The sequence below is a fragment of the Pinus tabuliformis genome, chromosome J (genome assembly GCF_031772625.1).
Source record: "Pinus tabuliformis cultivar Carrire ecotype Pingquan chromosome J, CPIR1, whole genome shotgun sequence".
Classification (NCBI taxonomy): domain Eukaryota; kingdom Viridiplantae; phylum Streptophyta; class Pinopsida; order Pinales; family Pinaceae; genus Pinus; species Pinus tabuliformis.
The window spans coordinates 655431314-655452923 of NC_142295.1; the positions used below are offsets into that span (position 1 = coordinate 655431314).

Sequence of the window (21610 nt, forward strand, 5' to 3'; positions counted from 1 at the left end):
GGGCTTGCCTAAGACACAGCGGGGTTTCGATTCAGTAATGGTAGTGGTAGATCGATTTTCAAAGATGGCGCACTTTATACCTTGCAAGAAAACCAGTGATGCTACTTATGTAGCACATTTGTTTTTTACCGAGATCGTTAGACTGCATGGTCTCCCAAGGTCCATCATCTCCGACAGGGACGTAAAGTTCACCGGACATTTTTGGCGAACCCTGTGGAAAAAGTTGAACACCCAGTTACAGTTCAGCTCCGCTTACCACCCGCAGACCGATGGACAAACTGAAGTGGTAAACAGGAGTCTGGGGAATTTGCTACGGAGCTTAATAGGTGAAAATTCACGGATGTGGGACTGTGTACTTGCTCAGGAGGAATTTTCATATAACGATTCACCTAATCGCAACACTGGTTATAGTCCATTCCAGATCTTATACGGTATGCATCCACGCGGAGTGCATGAATTACGAGATTTGGGAAAGCTCGAAAAATGAAGTGCTGATGGGGAAGATTTCGCCCAAGCAATGAGCGACTTACATGAGCAGGTCAAGCTGAAATTGCAGGACAGTAGCCAAAAGTATAAGCAGCGAGCTGATTCAAAGCGACGGGAAGTTCAGTTTAACTTTGGAGATGAAGTTCTTGCGTATTTACGTAAGGAACGGTTTCCGAAACGGGAATACAACAAGTTGAAGTATAAAAAGATCGGTCCTTGCAAAATCATTCGCAAGTTTTCTGCAAATGCCTATGAGCTACAGTTGCCACCAGGGATCGGTATTTCTCCCATCTTTAACATGGCAGATCTGTTCCCTTATGTCGCTGATCCGGAAGATAGTGCAGCAGCAAAGCCACCGCGGAACACCAGTTATGAGGAAAGTTCATGGATGAGACAGATGCCAATGGCACAACCCCTTGAGATCGAGAGGATCCTTGACACACAGGTAGCCAGGCGCACACGCAGGAAGGAATATCTACGGTACTTGGTCAAGTGGAAGGACCGTCCAATAGAGGACAGTTCATGGCTCGACGCAACACAGATATAGAAAGCAGGCTATTCTGTCGACGACCTCATGGAACGGAGCCATGACTTTTTGCCACCCCGGGAGCCTGATGCAGGAGCATCCAGCTCCGAGGAGACAGAAGGTGGTTGACTGTCTCGAAAGGAAAAAGAAAACAAACCAAAGACTTCATGTATTGCTGGACAGGTTGTTAAACTTGTCATTTTTGTTTCTTTTTGTTATTTGTTTCATTTTCCAGAAGTCCGTTAAAGACAGTAGGATTATAGTTATGAACTGTTTTAGTTTAGGAAATAATTAGCAGTTGGTTATTGTTTTTGTTTAAAAAAAAAGGGAAAAAAAACTGGCTAACAGTTGGATAGATTCTGGTTGAACAGTTCAACCGAAAACAAGAAGCAGTTATACCTTACAAGTATTAAAACAAAGGAAAAATAGTTGAAGAAAAAGAATCTCCAGTACGAAGAAACAGATAGGAAAACAGTCTTCTGTAATAAAGAAAAAAAGTCATTTTCTTTGCCAACTAAGAATCCATTGCCAATTATTTCATACATTGAGTTCTATGTCCATTTCATAATTCCTTATACTGTGAATAAAATGCATTTGAAACAATAGAACAGCAAGCTGTAACAGGGTTTACACAAGTCGAAAAGGGAAAAGCATTGCATACAGGAAACCACTTCCAGCAAAGGAGGGAGAACCATTCAACAGTCACCGACGAACGACCAGGTAACGAATACGATGCCTTCAAACCATTTACAAAAATAATACAAGTACTGAAAGCAAATGTGAAGCAGTTTAATTCAATTAACCAGTTAACCACCGTCCATTACAAGCAAGAGCGCACAGAAAGATTTTCTGAGCAGACAGCGCTCACCAAAAACAAATTTCTTTTAAACGAAACCTCTTAAGCTAAATACAACAGAGCAGGGCTATTCGAGCCATAAAGGACAGAGTGGAGCACAACCCAACTACAACTCAGGTGACTGTAACTATAAAGGAACGAGAACAAGGAATATCAGAACCCATCACAAACTAACAATTGAACCGTGGTCGGAAAGACCCTACCCGTTGTGTGAGTCTGGGTGGTTTTGACCTGCTCCCCGGAGATTGCAGAGAGAGCAAACCCTCGGCAGCCAGCCACCTTAAACAACCTGCAAACAAAGGAGGACGAGGGTTAGTGCAGAACCGGAATGAGAGAACGAGCTAACCCAGTAAACGAAACAAAGCCATAAGTACATTGGCGCTTATCTGTGGTTGATAAGGCGGTGTTGCAAAGCCGAAACCGACAACCAGAGCCTGATGACAAGGAACGAGTCCGTAAGAGTCTCAAACAGGCGCAAAGGCAGAGTATGGCATAGAACAAGTGCATACCTCAGAAGCCAGGTTGAATGAATCAAGCCAGAAGCGTGGAACTGGAGGTTACCCTGTCACAGTTAAAAACCAACAAGTTATCATCGCAGAGAAACGAACCCATACAACAGAAACAATCCAGAAGTAACAGCAACCATACCATAACACGGGGCAGGGACTGACGGTGTTGTCGCCCTCATAGAAGCTCAACGCACAGAACAGAGAAAGCCCGGAGGCACCAACATTCCTCGGGAGAGCAGAGCGAAGAGTCGAGCACAATGAAAAAATGAGAATGACAGCCAAACGAGGGTAGGGTTTGTCAAAAGGCGGGAGCGGCCAGACCGAGGAGACCAACAGGTGGCGTCCCATGACCGGTGAAGAGGGACAGTAATCAATACAAGCAGATTGCAAGTGAATCCAAATCCACGGAGGGTTTGATATCATCGCACCATAACATGACATCTAAAATAACCATAGTTTAATCACCGAAGGGACAAGAGGGACCTGTAACCTTAGCACGGTTACCAACTACGTTCGCATTAACTCCCACATGATTGAAACAACACTACGCAACGTTGGAGGGCTGGGCCATCACATTTCCCATATGACCTTGATGATTTCTTCTTCAGATAAGGGTTTCAGTAAAGCATGATTGTCCTCATGGGTGATGAGGTGGGGAAAATAGGAGAGGAGATCTTCAGTGTCTTCTATGCTGCCTTCATTCCCTGGACCATAGAGGTTTTTAAAATGGTTTTCAATTGCTATTTTAATTTGGTCAAATTTGTTGCAGATCCGTCCTTCTTCATTCTTGATCTCAGTGATGTGGTTTCGAGATAGGCGGGCTTTATATTGGCGATGGAAGAACGAGGTGCTTCGATCTCCTGCCTTGAGCCATAGACTGCGAGATTTGAGCCTCCAGTACTCTTCTTCCCTTCTGAATGCTTGATGGATATTTCTTTGATAAGCTACCTCTTTGTTTAAAATTTTAGGGGTAATGTGGAGACCTTCCATTCCAATTTGCAAAGTTTCTAGCTGCTGAACTTCATCTTTTCTCTGCTGAGAAGAGGGATTGGGGAGTTTCCTTAGCCACTCTTTTAAGGCTTTTTTGGTGGCTTTTAATTTTTTCTCCCACACATAGCTTGGGGATCCGTTGATGGGGATATCCCAAGCCGATTGGATAGTGTCCAGAAAACCTGCTTTTTCAATCCAGAGAGGACTGAATTTAAAGGGAATAGGGCCAAGGTCTTCCTCAGGGGCCATAATGAGTTGAATTGGCTTATGGTCTGAGGAAAGTTTGGGGAGAATTTTTGATGAGATAAGGAGGTTTTCCAGCAGCAGGGAGCTTTGGATTAGAAATCTATCCAACAAGGCAGCAATATGATCAGGCCCAATTCTATTATTGGTCCAAGTATATTTGCCTCTCACCGGAGAAAAATCTAACAGTTCCCTCTGCTACATTAATTCCTCTACCAAAGGCAACAGCTGATCTCTACTACTGTCCCCCCCCCCCCCCCCCCCCCCCCTTTTTTCCTTTGGCTTCATGACTAAGTTGAGATCTCCTCCCAGGATGATGTTGTTTAGGGAGTGGAGATCTAAGAAATCAAAGAGGGTATTCTAGCATTCTCTTTTTTCAGCATAAATGACAGGAACATAGAGATTGAATAAGGCTATAGTTAACTTACTTTCAAGGTGTTTGAGCTCAGTGAAGATCCAATGTTGGGTCTCATGGGAGTTCAATAGATGGAACTGATCTTCAGACCAAAGAGTTGCAACGCCTCCCGAAGTTCCCCTTGAGCTGACTGCTATGCCTTCGTTCTTCTTCCAATTAGACTTGCTGATATCCATAAGGGCTTGCCCTTCGATTTTGGTCTCTTGGAGCAAGAGGATATCTGAGGGCTCTATTTTCATCAGATCTTTGACCGCTTCAATTTTTGGTTGGGTCCCCAGGCCTCTGCAGTTCCAAGAGACTATACGCATTATTTACCTGGCGAGGGATTTGGGATTCCTCCCTTGGTGGATCTTCCTCTAGTATTTCTACCGATAGTCATCTCTATTGTGGACTGGCTACCTTGCATTTTTAGGCGTTCTGCCTCCTCCTCCCTGACTGCTTTGTGGGTCTTCCTGCCTGTTTTCTTCGAGGGTCTCTCATAGGTCTCATCCTCTAAGGAGTTTGAGGGCTTTGGCACTTTTTTCTTCTTTGTTATATCTGCATACGAAGGCATGGAGGGGTTGCCCTGAGGAGAACCAGACGAGGCAGCTCTGCCTCCGTCTTTATTTGAATGTGGATCTTCGACCTGTGTTGGAGTAGTCAGATCAGTTTCTAGGGGATCTAGTGGAGAGGTTCCTTTGGGGATTGGGATCTCGTCCAGGTCCTAAGGGGTTCTATTATCATTGTTGGGTTCTTCTTGGTTATTCCCCTTTGTGGATCCTTTCCCGACTGCTTTTGCATGGCCAGTTTTCTGGACTAAGATCCATTGATCTCCCTTGGGGATGTGACTCTGCTCTTCAGCTTTTTTCTTGCAGTATTTTGCAAAGTGTCCATAGCCATGGCAGTGTCTGCATTTAAAGGGGATCTGCTCGTAATCCAGCTCTTGAATATGGGACCATCCAGCAACTGTGAGTTTTATTGCTTTAGGTAATCCTTCTTCCAGATCTACTTCCACGCATATTCGGGCACAGGAGTACTGATCTTTCCTTACGGCCTGATCAATGTATTTACCAAGGGAGTTGCCGATAATTTGGAGAGATTTCTGGCTCCAGCAGTGCAGGGGAAGATGGGGAAGCCGCACCCACACTGGAACCGCAGTAGGAACATCCTGGGTTGGATCAAAATCTGGAGACCATTTATTTAAATATAAGCCCTGCGGCCCCATGAAATATGGCCCGTTCCTGAAGATGAGACTCTGGTCTTCTGCTGATTCAAACATGAATACAAAGAAGCCTTTACCTACAAAATATGATTTGATTCCTTCCTTGATCAGAGGGGACCAGTTTCTCTTGATCCAGTCTTCAACAGATTTGGGCGATGGCCAGAGGCCGGTGAACTGCCCAATGAGCCCTCTATTGGCTAGATTCAATGCAGAGCAACAAGTTTCTTCCTCAGGGAGGGCCACCGTGGGGATGCAGTCTTTTTTCTTGACAAATTTCTGTTGTTGTGCAGAGGGAGGACGTTTGCTGCATGCATCTACCATTTTTTGAAAATCGAGGACTTCAGGAGGGAGAGGGGGGGGGGGGGGGGGGGTTCCGAACCCCCATCGCTGGGCATGGCTGCCAGGAGGGCCGCGGCTGCTTTATAGCAGGCATGCACAGTGCTAGCGTGATGCAGAAGCTTTGGGGAGCTAGGTCACACAACGCAGAAAAAAGATTAATTCTAAATGTCACACTTTTAATACACAATAAACTAAACACTCTTTTACTAATGTAATGTCAAAAGAAAATTCATGCAATTTTATTACAATGACCATTAAAATAAAACTAAAACATATTTTACTAAATATTAAATATTATAACTGCACTCATTTTGAAATTAATATTAAAATAAGATTATATATCATGTAATGTTACCAAAATAGATATTAAACATAAATTAATATATCTTTTATCATGTCAATATTTTGAATAGCTTACTAAGTGTATAAACATATGTAATGAGGAAAATTCTCACAAGACACTAGGAGTGAGGCCATTAGTTTCATTTTAACTTTTTATATGCATTTCTCATAAAGCGAAATCATAATATTACACACTTTGTTAAGATTACTCTAATCAAAATTATTGAAAGTGTTATGGTTTATTAGGTAGTAAGTTATTTTTATTCTTACCGTGTGCATTTCACTAAATTGGCATGTAATTATTGTGGATATTTAATAAAAACAGTCATTCCAACCCATTTTAAATTTTAAAATATATTGAAAAATTTTATTATGCTATTTATTATTTTAGATATCAATTTTTTTGTATTAGTTTAGTGTTTAAATGTATCAAAATAACTAAAATTGAAACGAAAAACCAAAAAATGAATACATCATTCATACAAATAGGGCTTGGAGTATGCCTTAAAACTATTTCTTTTGGGCTAAAAGTTCGTCTTCCTTGGACGTAAGGAAATGGGTTAACGGCCTAAGACCTAGAGGCATCTGGAAGGAGTGAAAGCCCGCACCCTTACGGACCACCAACGGGTTATTCTAGGTGGTGTGGTTTTCCTTGAATAACAGTGGTGAGACAGCTTGCATTCACGGTTAGCAACTAGAGATGGTTGTTTTCACTATTGGTTTGACAATTGAGTTATGATAGGTTTTCCCACTTGTGAAAAAATCACCCACACAAATAAACACAAGATATGATTTTGTAAATCTGAAATGAGTGAAAGTCTAGCTATAAGGTGAGGCTTTATGCTCTATTCTATTTTTCTTAGTTATGAAATGCAAGTACAAAGAAATGGGCACTTATTATGGAATTGTTATGGACACTACTAGATACTCTATTACATCCTCCTTTACTTTGCACCAATAAGCCACTTGTAGATGTTGTACACAATAATGGAACAATAACAATATTAAGAGAATGGAACCACTTCTCTTCCTAGTGGCCAAATATTTAACAAAGCTCAATAATCATCTAGGGCTAGTGTTATGGTTTTTACATGCCTACAAACTTAATTAGTTTTAGGGTTTTGGACCTTCTATAATCTTTTTGTTAGTCCACATATGACTAGCTCCACATGTGTGATGAATGAGGGTTGACATGACATCCACTCAATACCATGGTGGTTAATGGGGTAGGTTAACATGCAGAAGGCATAATTCTCACATAGGAATTATGATCTAGGTAATTTTAACACTGTTAGAAAACTTTCTACATGTAAAATAATTTCGAGCTAGAGCTACGCTCCTAAATTTTTGGCCCAAAAAAGTGTCATTTGATTCCTCAAACTAGTTCTAGAAGTTCTAGACCCAAAATCACAAAAATGAGACCATTCCCTAAGATGGGCATTACAAGCCAATTCCTCCAATTTTTCCACCCATAAAGTACCAAGAAAAATGAAAATTTATATAGTGATCCATTTTGAGCATAAATTCCTATTTAGGGAGGCTACAATCACCAAAATATTTTACTGAATGAAGTGAGGAAAATTTTCCTCTAGCATCTCTTTGGTGCACCATTTTCCATTGCTTGGAAGTTGTCCTTTCAACCCTATCTATCAAAGTCCATGTTGTTGTTGCCTAGTAGTTCTATAGTTCTTCTACAAAACTATAGTTTCTACCGACACTTTTTGTGCTTCTAATGTTAATCATTATATAATATGTAGGAATTTCTCATTAGTTTCCTAATCCAACATGGAAGGCTCATAGAGTTTCATATTCACTACATTCATTACTGAGTAAATGTGCATATATAATGGTAGACTAATTCTATAGGAATTATCACCGGCCTTCTTCAATACTCCAAAAGGATGATATAACTACAAAACCTTAGTCTTCTTACCATGACCCTGTAGCCTTTCATTATTCACATGCAACCAAAATATGTCTCCCACCTTGAATTCATTCTCAATTATGTGTTGATCATATTGGGCCTTATACTTTTCTCGTGAAATTTTCAATTTCTCATATACTTGCAAATAGATTTGCCTAATCTTTTCAACAATTTTTATTTATTATGTCTTCCCTCATTTTTCGTTGTTATCTGTGCATAATATTCAAAGGAAAAGGTAATAACCACCCAAAGAAATTTTCAAAAGGGGACTTACCAATAGAAGTGTGGACCACTCTATTATAAGAGTGTTGAATGTAGATCAAATTTTCATCCTAGGCCTTTGGATGCATCTGATTGTAACCCCTCAAAGCTTGAATCAATGACCCATTGACAACTTTTTTCTTCTCATATTTCTATAAACAAAAGGTTCTATATCTCTTTAACTTGGTGTCCATCTTCTCCAAAAATGCAGTCCAAAAGACACTAAGAAAATTAATGTTCCCATTTGAGATTATGTTTATTTTTTATCCCAAAATTCACCTAGATGATTTTCTTTTGCGAATTAGAGGAGCCTTTCATTAATCAGAGAAAAATTACATGTATCCTAGCTTTTCAAAGTCCAAAAAATGTTGTTTATCATAAAAGGACAAAAAAGCTTGGCCTTTCTACCAAATATACTAGTAAATCTACTATTAAAAAAAAACTATCAAAGAATAATAATAACAATAATTACAACAAAGGACATTTATTTTCTGAATATTTAGGATGAAAACTTTAGGTTTTTTGGGTCAAGAAGGAGGAAATGCCTTTGATATTGACATGAATTTCCCTAATTGAGCTAACTTTTCTCCCTCTTCTTATATGAAGGCCCTAATGCTCTTGTGCCCCTTTTTGTTGTCCTCATTGACCATCTTGGGGGGATATTTGAAAGATTGTGTATGAACTCCTAAATGGGGATTTGAAGAACTCAAACCAGAATGAGTGTTATTTGTTTGATGGTCTAGCATGGATTGCATATATTTATTCAAGAAATCCTTTTCCATAGCAATCATGCATGGAACATCCAGATCCATGTCTTCTAGGAGGTCTTTAGTCTCATCCTCTTCCATTACTGAGCTAGTTGGCTCCTTTGGTAGAGAATTTGCAGATTACCTTATGGATTATTTTTATTGAGCTTTGTTGGGGGTGGAAAAGTCTCAAGAATACTTCCAACAGTTGACTGGGGGGCTGATTGATTAACTTCTTGCACCAAGGTCTCATCTGAAGAGGAAAGTGATGTGAACCAGTTTGTAGATCTGGCTTTTGACGAGAATTTGTGGCTCCTTAAGGTCTCAAATTCCTTGTCCTTTGGGAGAATTTTGAAAACCCTCTTTCTCTTTATGATTTGATTGATTTGTTGGTAAATCCTTTGAAATTAGAGGATAGTCTCTAAAAATATGTCCATATTCATGAAAATTCCTGCATCTAAATGGGACATTTTCATAATCCAATGTTTGGTTCCAAAGATCATCCTGACAACAAATGTGTATTAAAGTTGGAAGAGGCTAAAAAATGTTCATATAGACACATATCCTTGCATAATATGTGTATCTCCCTCTTTTGTTTTCCTTAGAAACATTTAAAAAGCTACCAATGACATTTTCAATGCCTTCAATGATTTCTTCCTCCTAGTATTCCTTTGGAAGAGAAAAGATCCAAACTCATACCATGGTATAAAGGAAGTCCTCCTTCTCACTATTGTACCTATCTTTCCAAAATCACATGAAGAGCCCAACATTAATAAAAAAGCAAGGCCATCCTTCAAAAACCCTCATTCCATCTTTCGAGCTATAAAAAATTACTATGAAGAACCATTTTACTCCTAGTGCTAGATCTATTTGTCCGTTGAGGTTTCATTTATTTTTTATCCAACAAATCACAAACTTCTCATAGGGCCATAATCCCACAGGGGCTTCAGTCAATGAACATTTGACTTAGCACGTGTGTTCATGGCATACTAAACTATACCCTTAATTTGAATACATATTGTAAAATACCTCTAAAAATAACTTTATTTGACCCCCTACCAATATGATCTCAATGGACCTTCCCAATTAAAAAAAACCCTACTTTCACTAGATATTGTAGGTATCCATTTTTTCATTAACATTTTTTTATACCCTTTTATATTTTTCATTAATTTTGAGCACCATTTCTTATACACAACATATAAAAATCCTGAACCCCCTATTATATGCTCAATATATTATGTCATTTTTTCCTCAATATATATCTCCCAATATGACGCATGGGGTATGATATTTCTACCCTAGTGAAACCCATGTGTATAATCTGATGAACTTGTAGATCATGATCTTGCATATATTGGAGATATTTCGTAATCTTGTTAAATCTGACCTCATACTTTGGATCTTGCATTGATTTTGGCAGGAAACACCCTTGAATTTTATTTCTCCAAATACTCAAGCACCAGTTTCCCTGAGTGCCCAAAATCTCCATTACCTCAAAATGAGCTTTGATAAGGATGTGAATGATGATTATTTTGGGAGGGATTATCAATTGATCCAACATTCCTATGGACTCCTAAGACAATCTAGCTGAAGAAGGAGGTTAAGTCCCCAATCGTAAAACAAACCATGGAAGGTTATATAGAAGAAACCCTAGTCAAAACCATATCAAACATAAGTAAAAATCCTTTCAAAAAGGAGGACATCAGGGTGATATTTGATCCACTTATAGAATTCACCTAGACTTGTTCAATGAACATGTTTGTTGTTTCTTTTCCTAACAAAGTTACCAGCTTAATAAGAAGTTTGCATAGTTCTCAATTTTTTAGAGGTCTTTTTTAGTTACTATTTTTATAGTGATGAGCCCCGGTATTGCACTAGTAATGTTGCAACTCCCAAGGGCTTCTAACCTCAAATTATTGACCTGGATTTCGTACAAACTTAAAGGTGATAGTGATATATGCACAGTAGGTTAGGTTCTACTCATGTCACCCTTAGACATGAAATCAAATCAAGGTGTTCAAAGACCATTCCTCCAAGTAACTACAATGAAAATTTCTTATGAAAGCATAATTGAACTTGATTCTAACTACAAAAGTGAAAATTCCATACATTCAAATGTAAATGCTAATTGACATTGCATGAAAGAGAAAGGGTTAGTCTATTTGTAGAAGTAAATCATGCTACTCTACTTTTCAAATTAATAAAATCAATAACCTATTTGTATGCATCATTGATATACTTCACATTTTCTTGAAAATAAGGAATCTAATTTTTAATATGCCTATGAATAAAAACACTAATTCTAACTTTGTTTTTCTATATGATGGTTGCAATGAGGAAAGGAGGAGGTTGGAGTGGTCTTAGGGTATTCCTTAATCACCAAATCAGAAGTTGGGGGCCATTATTCAACTTAAATAGGCTAGGATCAAAGTGGGAAGAAACAATGGCTGAAAATAACACTGCTACAGGGCTGCTACAGGAGGTGCTACAAGAGGGCTTGCATTGCTACAAGAGGCCCTATTTTTCGAATCCTAATGAGCCTTTCAACTATTTTATTTATACAAAAAGGTAGATGATAGAATCCTCCTTGAAAAGAGGAGTGATTCCCTCCAATATCTTGAGAATTGTGGATTTGGTCCTCCTTGATATTCACATGTACTTGGAGTCACTTGACTACTAGTGAATTCGAGCTTATGAGTGAGGATTTTGTGATCTCAAGCCGAGTTAGAGAGTTAAGGAGGTGGACAAGCCCCTTATATTCTCTCTTGGTTGTATCCATAAAGCCCCTGCATAGTAAATGCCTAAAAAATGCTTATGTTTCCTGAAATTCAATCACATTATGCCACACAATATGAAAAACACATTTTAGTCTTCTTACTAATCATATTATGACTAAAAATGTGAATTAATGTGAGAAAATTATAGTTTAAAGGGCTGGAGGACAACATAATAGACTTCAAAATATACCTATTAATGGGACCCATCATCACACCCATTCTGATGGTTTTTCTCATCCTGTAAGCAACTTGGTCATCCATATGAAGCTCATTCATGGCCCTAATGGCCTCTCTGACATCCCAAGGCACCTTAGATGGTGTTCCTTCTTGTGGATAAAAACCTACATTTGCATCTATCTATGTTCATACCTTTTGTTCCTCTTCCCAATTTGTCCCTTCTTATAATCCCAGTAGTAAGGGAGGACTGAGTTTGAGTCCTATCCATTTGATCTTCATCCTTTGCATTATCCTTTTGTACAATGAGGTTCTTTCCAAGGCATTCCTTAGCCTTTCTGGAGAGTGATACTCTTTGATTTGTAAACTATGAGGTAAGGCATGCCAACTTCTGTAAAAAGCTTGTAGACTCTTTGTTCCCAACATCCTAAAAGTGTCCTCAAAATGTAGAATGCATTTCTCTTGCGTTTCCATGTACTTAGGTGCTAAATCATAATTATAGGAGATGAGATTGTGATTGTTGATAACAACTATAAGGCTTACCAATTCTACTCTGATGTATAAGGGCTCCTTTTCTTCCTTTGCCATCACATTCTTTACTTCTTCAACTCTTGTCTCCTCCCATGTCAACCAAGATGCTAATGTCATGAGTTGCATGTATCCCAATCTTGAATTGGGGTCCCAAAAATTCAGATGTATTAGGATTAAATCGTGCATATAAAACTCAGATAGTTTTTCCCTATCCTCCATATTTACCTTTGTGCAAAACTCAATAAATTTCCTATAGTCTTGGAAAGGAAAATACCCATACTATGCTAGTGTCTTTATCTGGAATTGAAACCACTACTCCTTGAGGAAAATATCATAGGTTTTGGATGGCTTCCTACATTGTATGGCTTCCACAAATAGACTTTCCATAATAGCAAGTTTTCTTCCTTTTCTTGCACTTGTTATTTTAGACTTGTGTTCTCTGCCTGTAGCTACTCCCTCATGTTGTACTCCCTTAGTTTTAGATCACTTAATTCCTTGCCCATTTCATTGATATGTTCTTCCATGAGGCCCACGTATTCTATATTATTGGATTTGGAAATTTGCATGCATCTATTTGTTCTTCCTCTTTCCTTCTCTAAGTCAAAGAAGAGTGGGATAGCGAACTTCTCAGGTATAATCTTACCTCCCTCAACAAATTTGTAGTATGATTTTAGATTGGGATGTGGATTAGGATCCTAGAGCTCTTGAAGGCCTTTTTCATCCCTTCTTGAGGTGGCTACTCCTTCCTATAGCACCTCCTTTTTCTCCTGTAGCATCCCCTATTTCTCCTATAGCAGCCCATGTTTCTCCTGTAGCAGCCCCTATTTTTTATGTAGTTGCTTTATTTCCTCCTATAGCTCCTCTTTCTATTTTTGTCCAATGGCAATTTTTGTCTTCAGTCTCTTAAAAGTGGCTTCCCTAGTGGTGGGCCTTCCCATAGGTATCATAGGTTGCTTGGTTTTGGCCTTAGGAGAGGTAACCTCCTCAATCTTTCCTTCACTAGGTCCCACTTCTTCCTTTTTTCTTGGTGACTCATCAATAGTGATAGGGATTTTTGAAGGAGGTTGTGGTTTCCATTTCCTAATCCTAGTGTTATTCCTTGTTTTTAAGTATAGGGGACCTTGCCTTGGATTCCTTCTTTTAGGATTACCAGGTGCTCAATGTGGCCAATATGGTAGCCAATTATTTATCTGTGTTCCCTAGAGAGTGACTTGTTTGTTTTCCTTTCTTTTCTGTCTCTTGGGGCATAGAAGTATCCTCGGGGTTCTCTTTTTCTTTTCCTTAATTTATTCTTCTTATTCTTCCTTTGTTTTTGCTGCCTCTTCTTCCTTTTTCTTTCCTCCCCTACCTCCAGTGCTAGAGGCTGGTGTTTCTCCATGTGTGATGGCTTGGGTTTCAATGAAAATTTCCCCATCCATGTCTAAAAAATCGGTCCATAACATAGGGTTCCTTAAGTGACTTAAATTATCCATCACAATTATCTTAATGTGGCCATGGTGAGAAATGTGTTGATGCTTCCCTTCCCTCACCTTCTGGCTCATTTAAATGATAGGTTGTAAGAGTAAACGAGGAACACTTAGTCTCTGTGGAATTGGTAAATCTGATTTGAATCTTAGCTCATAGATTAGCCTAAAATGATAGGCATATAAAATTCTCAACCTCCCCTAACAGGATATTTATTTGAGAATTTGGTAAGCCACTTCTTCCCAGGGGTAAGGTAATATATCTCTTCTTACTCCATTCTTATCCTCCATAGGATTTTCTCTCTGAATGAAAAAGTTCTTCTCGGTTGTAACACTTACTGCTTTGTATTCCTTTCTCCATCGAGTTCCTAAGGATAAGGTGGTCACTCTACTTAGGGTTCCAGGACTTAAAGAGATGGCCAATCCTTTAACAATAGCAGTGGCACTATATTCTTCTTGAGAATGCAATGCCATGGAAAATTCTTGAGTTTTGTCATCATCATACCATTTCAATTGTTCAAAGAAGCCCATCCATTAATGTATTAGAAAAAGGTCTACTACAAGAGGATGTTGTTGATTTCTCTTTGTGTCCATGGGCTCTCTTATATTGAATCCTCCCCCCATTTCTTCTATTGCTCCTTCTCGTTGTTACTTAGGTGTAAATTTCAATGTTTCCTCAAAGCAGTATCATTTGTAGAAATAGTATTAAAACTTTCTTTTTATTAGAGAGGGAGAAGGATGCTAAAATTTATATTAAATCCAACTATTTTTCTATCCACATCTTTCCTTTACACACATCAATTTCCAAAGGGAACCACTGCTCAATTTTATATTACAAGGCACTAACTTGAGGACTAATTTCCCATGAAAATGTATGGAAATTAGAGAGGGAGAAAACCACTTATTTATAAAATATATTTATCATGTGCATGAGGGTTTGAGGAAAACTTTGGGTCATTTTGGATCCCTTTGTCCCTTCAATTCTCTCCTATAGCTCCTTCTCTGGCCTCCTGTAGCAGTTTAGATCCTCATGTACCTCCTCATGTAGCTTCTCCTATAGCACCTGCAAACATAGTTCGAAGTAGGTCAGTGGCACCCTAGGAATTCTGATAGCACTAGCTCATCCTTCACTAACTATTTTTTTCTAGAAATGAGCAATAATGAAAATGGATTCGATCCTTGTACTTAATATTCACTTTTGTGGTAAAGGCTCAGAACACTTTTGTGATATGAATATTACATGAACTTCATTTTTTTAACTATTGTCCCCACTCCTTGTAATCATCACCCTACTCCTTGTGATCATCACATCACTCCTCATAATCAACACCTCACTTGAGTTGACTTTTCCACATTGCATGTGTGACTAAATGAAATTTATTTTACTAATCGAAGGTGGCCAAGTTTACTAGCCACCTCCAACCCATAAAAAATTCCTTTCTTGACCATTAACACATTTTAGCATTGTATGCATAGGGAAGAGGTAAGGGTTGTCAGACCTGAGCCTATCTGTGGGATCAAATTTCTAGAGATGCCTGCATGAAGACTTTGGGTCATTTTGGCTCCATTTCACCCTTCAATTCTCTCCTACATCTTCTTCTCTGGCCTCCTGTAGCAGTTCAGATCCTCATGTAGCTCCTTCTGTAGCTTCTCTTGTAGCACCTGCAAACATAATTCGAAGCAAGTTGGTGGCACCCTAGGAATTCTGATAGCACTATCTCATCCTTCTGTAACAAATTTTTTCTAGAAATGAGCAATAATGAAAATGGATTCGATCCTTCTACTTAATATCCCCTTTTATGGTAAAGTCTCAGAGCTCTTTGGTGACATGGCTCTTACACGAACTTCATTTTTTAACGTAATCATCACCTTGCTCCTCATGATCATCAAATCACTCCTTGTAATCACCACCTCACTTGAGTTGACTTTTCTACGTTGCATGTGTGACTAAATGAACCTTAGTTTACTAATCAAGGGTGGCCAATTTTACTAGCCACCTCCAACCCATAAAAAAAATAATTTCTTGACCATTAATACATTTTATCATTATATGCATAGGGAAGAGGTAAGGGTTTTCATACCTGAACCTACCTTTCAAATCAAATTTCTAGAGATGCTTGAATGCTAGAGATGGACCTCATAACATAGTGATCTTGAGGGTGTTGATTTTCTTTTCTTGTTTCTGCAAAAGTCTTCATAACTTGATGATTCTTTGATTGATACATTTGTTTTGTGTATAGGTTTCTGGAACCAGTGTCTAACCTACTACTAGTGGAGTGGATGGATTTCTTCCTAAGGAGGGTGTGCCTCTTCTTCAGTTCAGAAATGGATCCATGATGCTCAAGGTGGATGTATCTTCTTCTACTTTGGTGGAAAAAAAAAACTGATAAGGATTTCTATTGTGACTTTACAGGCTGCTGCATGAGGAGTCTCTTCCATGTATTAATCCCTTAACCCTCTTTTGAGACCTCATATTTCATGTCATATTTGAGGGAAATTCATGAAAGGTATGAGGGAAGGATTAGGATCATGAGTAAATAGTGTAGGTGGTGGAAGAATTGAAACAAAAGTTTTTTCTGTGTTTTTTTATATGCATGGTAGAGTTGAAATTGAAGCTAACCTTTGTCTAGATGGAGTGTATGGATGATGAAATTGATATTGATGGACCTCTCTCAACATTACCTAAGGAAAACATGACATTTTGGGCTCTTTCTTCAATCAAATATTCCTCCTATAGCATTTTAGGCTCCTCTTGTAGCATTACAACGATGAGGAAAAATTTGATTCCATTTCTAGTTGGATGATGAAGAGAGGTATGGAGGTGAGTGAATATCATGAAAATGCAATGTGTGGCTGGAAAAATGGAGGAATACACTTGATGAATCTATCCTGTAGCCATGGTTTTGTTGACTGCCTGGAGTCCTGCAAAAGAGATGTTAGAAAAAGTAGTGTAAGTAGTCCTTCCTTATGTCTTTTATTTTTATTTTTTTGAGACATGCAGGTTGCCTCTGCAAATATTTTTAACCTGCATGTCTGCCCGGGGATCTTTTCGTGTAAGTAGTCCTTCATTATGTCTTTTATTTTTATTTTTTGAGACATGCATGTCTGCCTCTGCAAAACTTTTTCACCTGGAGATCTTTTCACTTTTTATTTTTTATTTTTTCTCTCTTGGGATGCCTTAGAGAGGTTTTCAACCTTGGAGTTGGCTTCATATGCCTCATGGAGGTTTTCATCTAGTCCCTCTTATTTATGTTTTTAGAAATTTTGTGGACGAAGGGCTATGAGCCTCTCAATGACATTCAATTCTTTGCTGACTAAACTGAAAAACTATTCCTTGGAAAAATGTGTTTTATACAACTTCAACCTATAACCATTTACAAGTAGGGGAATAACTTCATCATCAATGGTTCTAATATGGACAAAACCATTCTCATGACATTTCTCTACTAGGTATGGACCCAACCATCTTGTCATTAACTTCCCTTGAAATCCTTGAATCTAGAATCATACAGCAGGGCCCAATCTCCTTCTTGAAAAGTCTTCTCCCTAATGTGTTTGTCATGCCAAATATTCCTCTACAGCTGGATTACCTCAATGTGTAGGAGAGCTTGCAGCCTGAACTCATCTAAGCCATTAAGTTGGAGCAACCTCTCCTATTGTGTTGTGGTGAATTCTAAGTCCAACTGAGCTTCCATCCTTAAGGTGTTGTATTCAAACTCAATAGAAAGAAGAGCCTTCTTCCCATAAACTATTTCATATGGAGTGAATCCATTGGTGGTTTTCCAAGTGGTGTTTTAGGCCCAATTGGACTCTACTAGTCCATCTTGCCTATATTTTGTGTTGCTGCCAACAACCTTGGTTAGAATGTTCTTCAATGCTCTGTTTGTGACCTCTACCTACCCATTTTATTAAGGGTGATAGATAGTGGATGTCCTGTGCTTGATGTGGTGTTAATTCATGGGATATTCAATAGGATTGGATGTAAATTGTGCTCCTTGATTAGTGACTAACTCTCTCGGATAACCAAACTTGTATAAGATGTTCTCCCTTAAAAAATCAGCCACATTCTCCTCAGTTTTTGCTTTAACTTCCTTTGTTTTAGCCCATTTTATTAGGTAATCAGTGCACGAAATGATATACTTGTTTTGTCCTGATGGGGTTAAATCGGTCCAATGAAATCCATGCCCCACTTATCAAATGGCTCTAGGGAACTTGAGGTTGCAAGGGAATTTTATCCTTGGGTGTGGGCTTACCCATCCTTTGGGACTGATCACACCCAGTGGTGTACCTCCTTGCATCTTGATGTAAAGTGGGCCAATAGTAACCATCTTGTAGAACTTCAAAGGTTGTTCTCTTAGCAACAAAATGACCCACACAAGGTCCATCATGGAATGTTGAGAGGATCTCAAAGACCTCCTATTCCCTCATAAATCTCCTCAGGATCTGATCTGGTCCCAATCTGCAAATATTCCCCCCAATCCAAGTGAAAGGGGCACTTTTCCTGGCAATCTTGCTTTTCTCCTTAGATGACAGATTAGGAGGGAACCTCCCAGAAACCAAGTAGTTGGCTATGTCAAAAAACTAAGAAGAAAGCACCAATATTGCAAAGAGGTGTTCATCTAGAGTTTGATCAACTGCCATCTCCTCAATTATCTAGAGGTAGGGTTAGTCTTGATAGGAAATTTTTAACCACATTTTATTTCTCTGGTTTGTTATGTAGTCAAATAAAATTGCTGCAATAATAACAACCATCTAATTATCCTAGCAGTGACATTAGGTTTATTCATTAAATACTTAATGGTTGCATGATTAGTGTAAAAAAACTTTGAGAACCAGTGATATAGTTCCCAAACTTGTTTAAAGAATGTACCACAACCAAGAGTTCCTTTTCAGTGACTGTATAATTCAACTCATATTTAGAAAGGTTCTTACTGATGAAATAGATAGCATAAGGAAATTTGTCTTCCACTTGTCCTAAGGCTACCCCTACAACTTTATCTGATGCATATGTGTGCATATGGAAAGGTAATGCTTAGTTGGGACCCCTAAGGACGGATGCAGTGGTCAACTTTTCTTTCAACTCTTCAAGGGCCTCTTAATAGTTGCTTGTCCAACAAAATTCTAAATATTTGGCTAGAATTCCAAACAAAGGTGAAGCCAATTTACTAAAGTCTTTAATGAACCTTATATAATACTAGCTAATCCCAGGATGCTCCTGACATCTATTTTTTTTTTAGGGATGGGGACCCTTTTAATGATTGCAATTTTGTTTGGGCCAACCTCTATCCCTTCCTTGGATATATAATGGCCAAGGGCAGTCCCTACATTCATAAAAAATTCACATTTTTCACGACACTCAATGACAAATTAATTTCAATACATTTTTGTAAGACTTTGCACAAATTAGACAAAGGTTCTTGGAATTCACATCCATAAGGAGTGAAGTCATCCATGTATATCTCAATAGTGTCATGAACAAGTTTAAGACACATACTTAGAACTGCCCTTTGGAAAGTAGCAAGGGCATTCCACAAACTGAGTGGAAGGACCCTATAATAAAAGTTACCCCAAGGACATGTAAATGTGTTGAATTCTCCCCTTTTCGGACGAGACTTAAATAATAAGAAACCTGCCAATAGCAATTAGTGAACTTACGAGAGATATATCTCAACTCGTTTCTCACTTTATTTTCTAGTTTATGACTGGAGCGACTATGATACGGGAATCAATCTGAGGCAGGTGTTCAATTCTATTATGACATATCTTTGAGGTGCTCAATGGACTGTGGGCTTTTATCATGCAAAAAAGCCTTTTTTTTGTAATTTTAAAAAGCAACGGTGATTATCACACCGTTTCTAGATGGATAAATAAATGTATCTGTATATATATATATATATATATATATATATATATATATATATATATATATATATATATATATATATATATATATATATATATATATATATATATATATATATATATATATATATATATATATATATATATATATATATCTATATATGTATATATGTATATATATATATATGTATATATATATATATATATATATATATATATATATATATGTATATATATATATATATCTAGATATATATATATATATATATATATATATATATATATATATATATATACATATACATATACATATACATATACATATACATATACATATACATATACATATACATATACATATACATATATATATATATATATATATATATATATATTTATATTTATCCATCTATTGATACTCTTCCGTATGTCCCATATAAAAGGCCATCCATTATAAATCGTTATTCTATTATATTGGTGCTCATCGCTGATCTATATTTGTTTGTATCCACTAAATCCATCCTAGAAAGAGAAGAATTTATTCATTGCAAGGCCATCTAGGACTTGGTCAATGAAGGGAAAAGTAAATTGGTCCTTATTTATAGCCTTGTTAAATTCTCTATAGTCAACATAGATCCTCCACTTCACATTCTTCTTTGGAACTAAAATGAGAGGGGACACCCACTCACTCTCTAAAATTGGGTATATGAACCCTGCATCTAGTATTTTTTGTAACTCCTCTTTCACTAAGTCCTTAATATCTGGATTCATCCTTCTCTGGGGTTGGCACACAAGTATGCATCCCTCTTTGATATAAATATGATAAGTATAGACTGAGAAATGCACACATTTCATCTCCTTATAATACCAAGCAAAATAATCCAGGTCCTGCCTCATTACATTGCACAACTTTTCTTCCTGTTTGGCCGAGAGAGAGGGGTTTATGTTTAGATTTTTGGATGGGAAAAACTCTACAATATTAGCATGTTCTATGCTAGAGTTAACATAGCATAATTCATTCCAAGGACTACTCTCTGATTCTTTCATTGGTTCATCAACTAGTATGGAAATGGGAGGTTGATTAAGTAAGATATGGTCAATAATCTCATCTTCAACAAGTTTCCCCCCTCTTATAACAGTATATCAAGTATTGGGACTAGGTAAAGAGATGTTTGATAAAATTATTCCTCTTCCTCATTCTCTAACCATAATGGTAAATCATGTTCAATAAAAGGTTTACTGGGAGGATACAACACAAGTTGTTTTGATAAATGCCCATTCTTAATAGTCATGTTCCCAACCTTGCAACTAATGTAGGCATCAACAATGTCCAATCAATATCTTCCTTGAATGAGATGGAGGACTAGGAAATCAGTGGGGTACTCCCAAGAGTCAATGGAGATCATCATATCCTCAATAAATCCCTCAAGAGCTACTGTGGAACTATCTGTAAGTTGTAGCACTGTGATGGCCTTCCTTAAAGCCCCTTGGAGGTTGAGATTCAACATGGTTTCCCTAGTCATTACATTGATTGCAACCCCAACATCAATCAAGATATTAGGGACCATAATTCCATCAATGTGCACATCCACTACTAGGCTACCAGGGTCCAAGTAAACTCATAAACCAATGCAAGGTTGCCTCTTTGAGGGTATATGGAAACAACTTCAACTTTTGTTCAGGTCCTACAGACAACAACAAACTCAAACATGAATGTGTCATGATCCTCAGAGGTTAGGCCATGGAAGTGTGGAAGAGAAGCAAGGCTTATATTCTTCATTCTAGCCTCCCCATTGGTTTTTATCATAGGGAAAATTTCATTGTGCCTATTTTCAGCCATGGTTTGGGTAGGTGAGGTGGTTTCTTCTTCTTCTCCAATAGGTTCTTTTAGAATTTCAGGTTTCTCACCTAGAGGGTCTTCTAACTCCCCTGTAGTCAGAGAGGGAAGTTCACAATCACCAA

The 21610-nt window shown here is 38.0% G+C and overlaps 1 protein-coding gene across 1 annotated transcript; it reads right to left on the reverse strand.

Moving 5' to 3' along the window:
- Positions 1 to 4728: 4728 nt before the first annotated feature.
- LOC149228605 (uncharacterized) lies at positions 4729 to 5547 on the reverse strand. The gene has a single exon (XM_089380812.1). It carries the CDS (start codon positions 5545 to 5547, stop codon positions 4729 to 4731), a length of 819 nt encoding a protein of 272 aa, XP_089236938.1.
- Positions 5548 to 21610: the final 16063 nt, after the last annotated feature.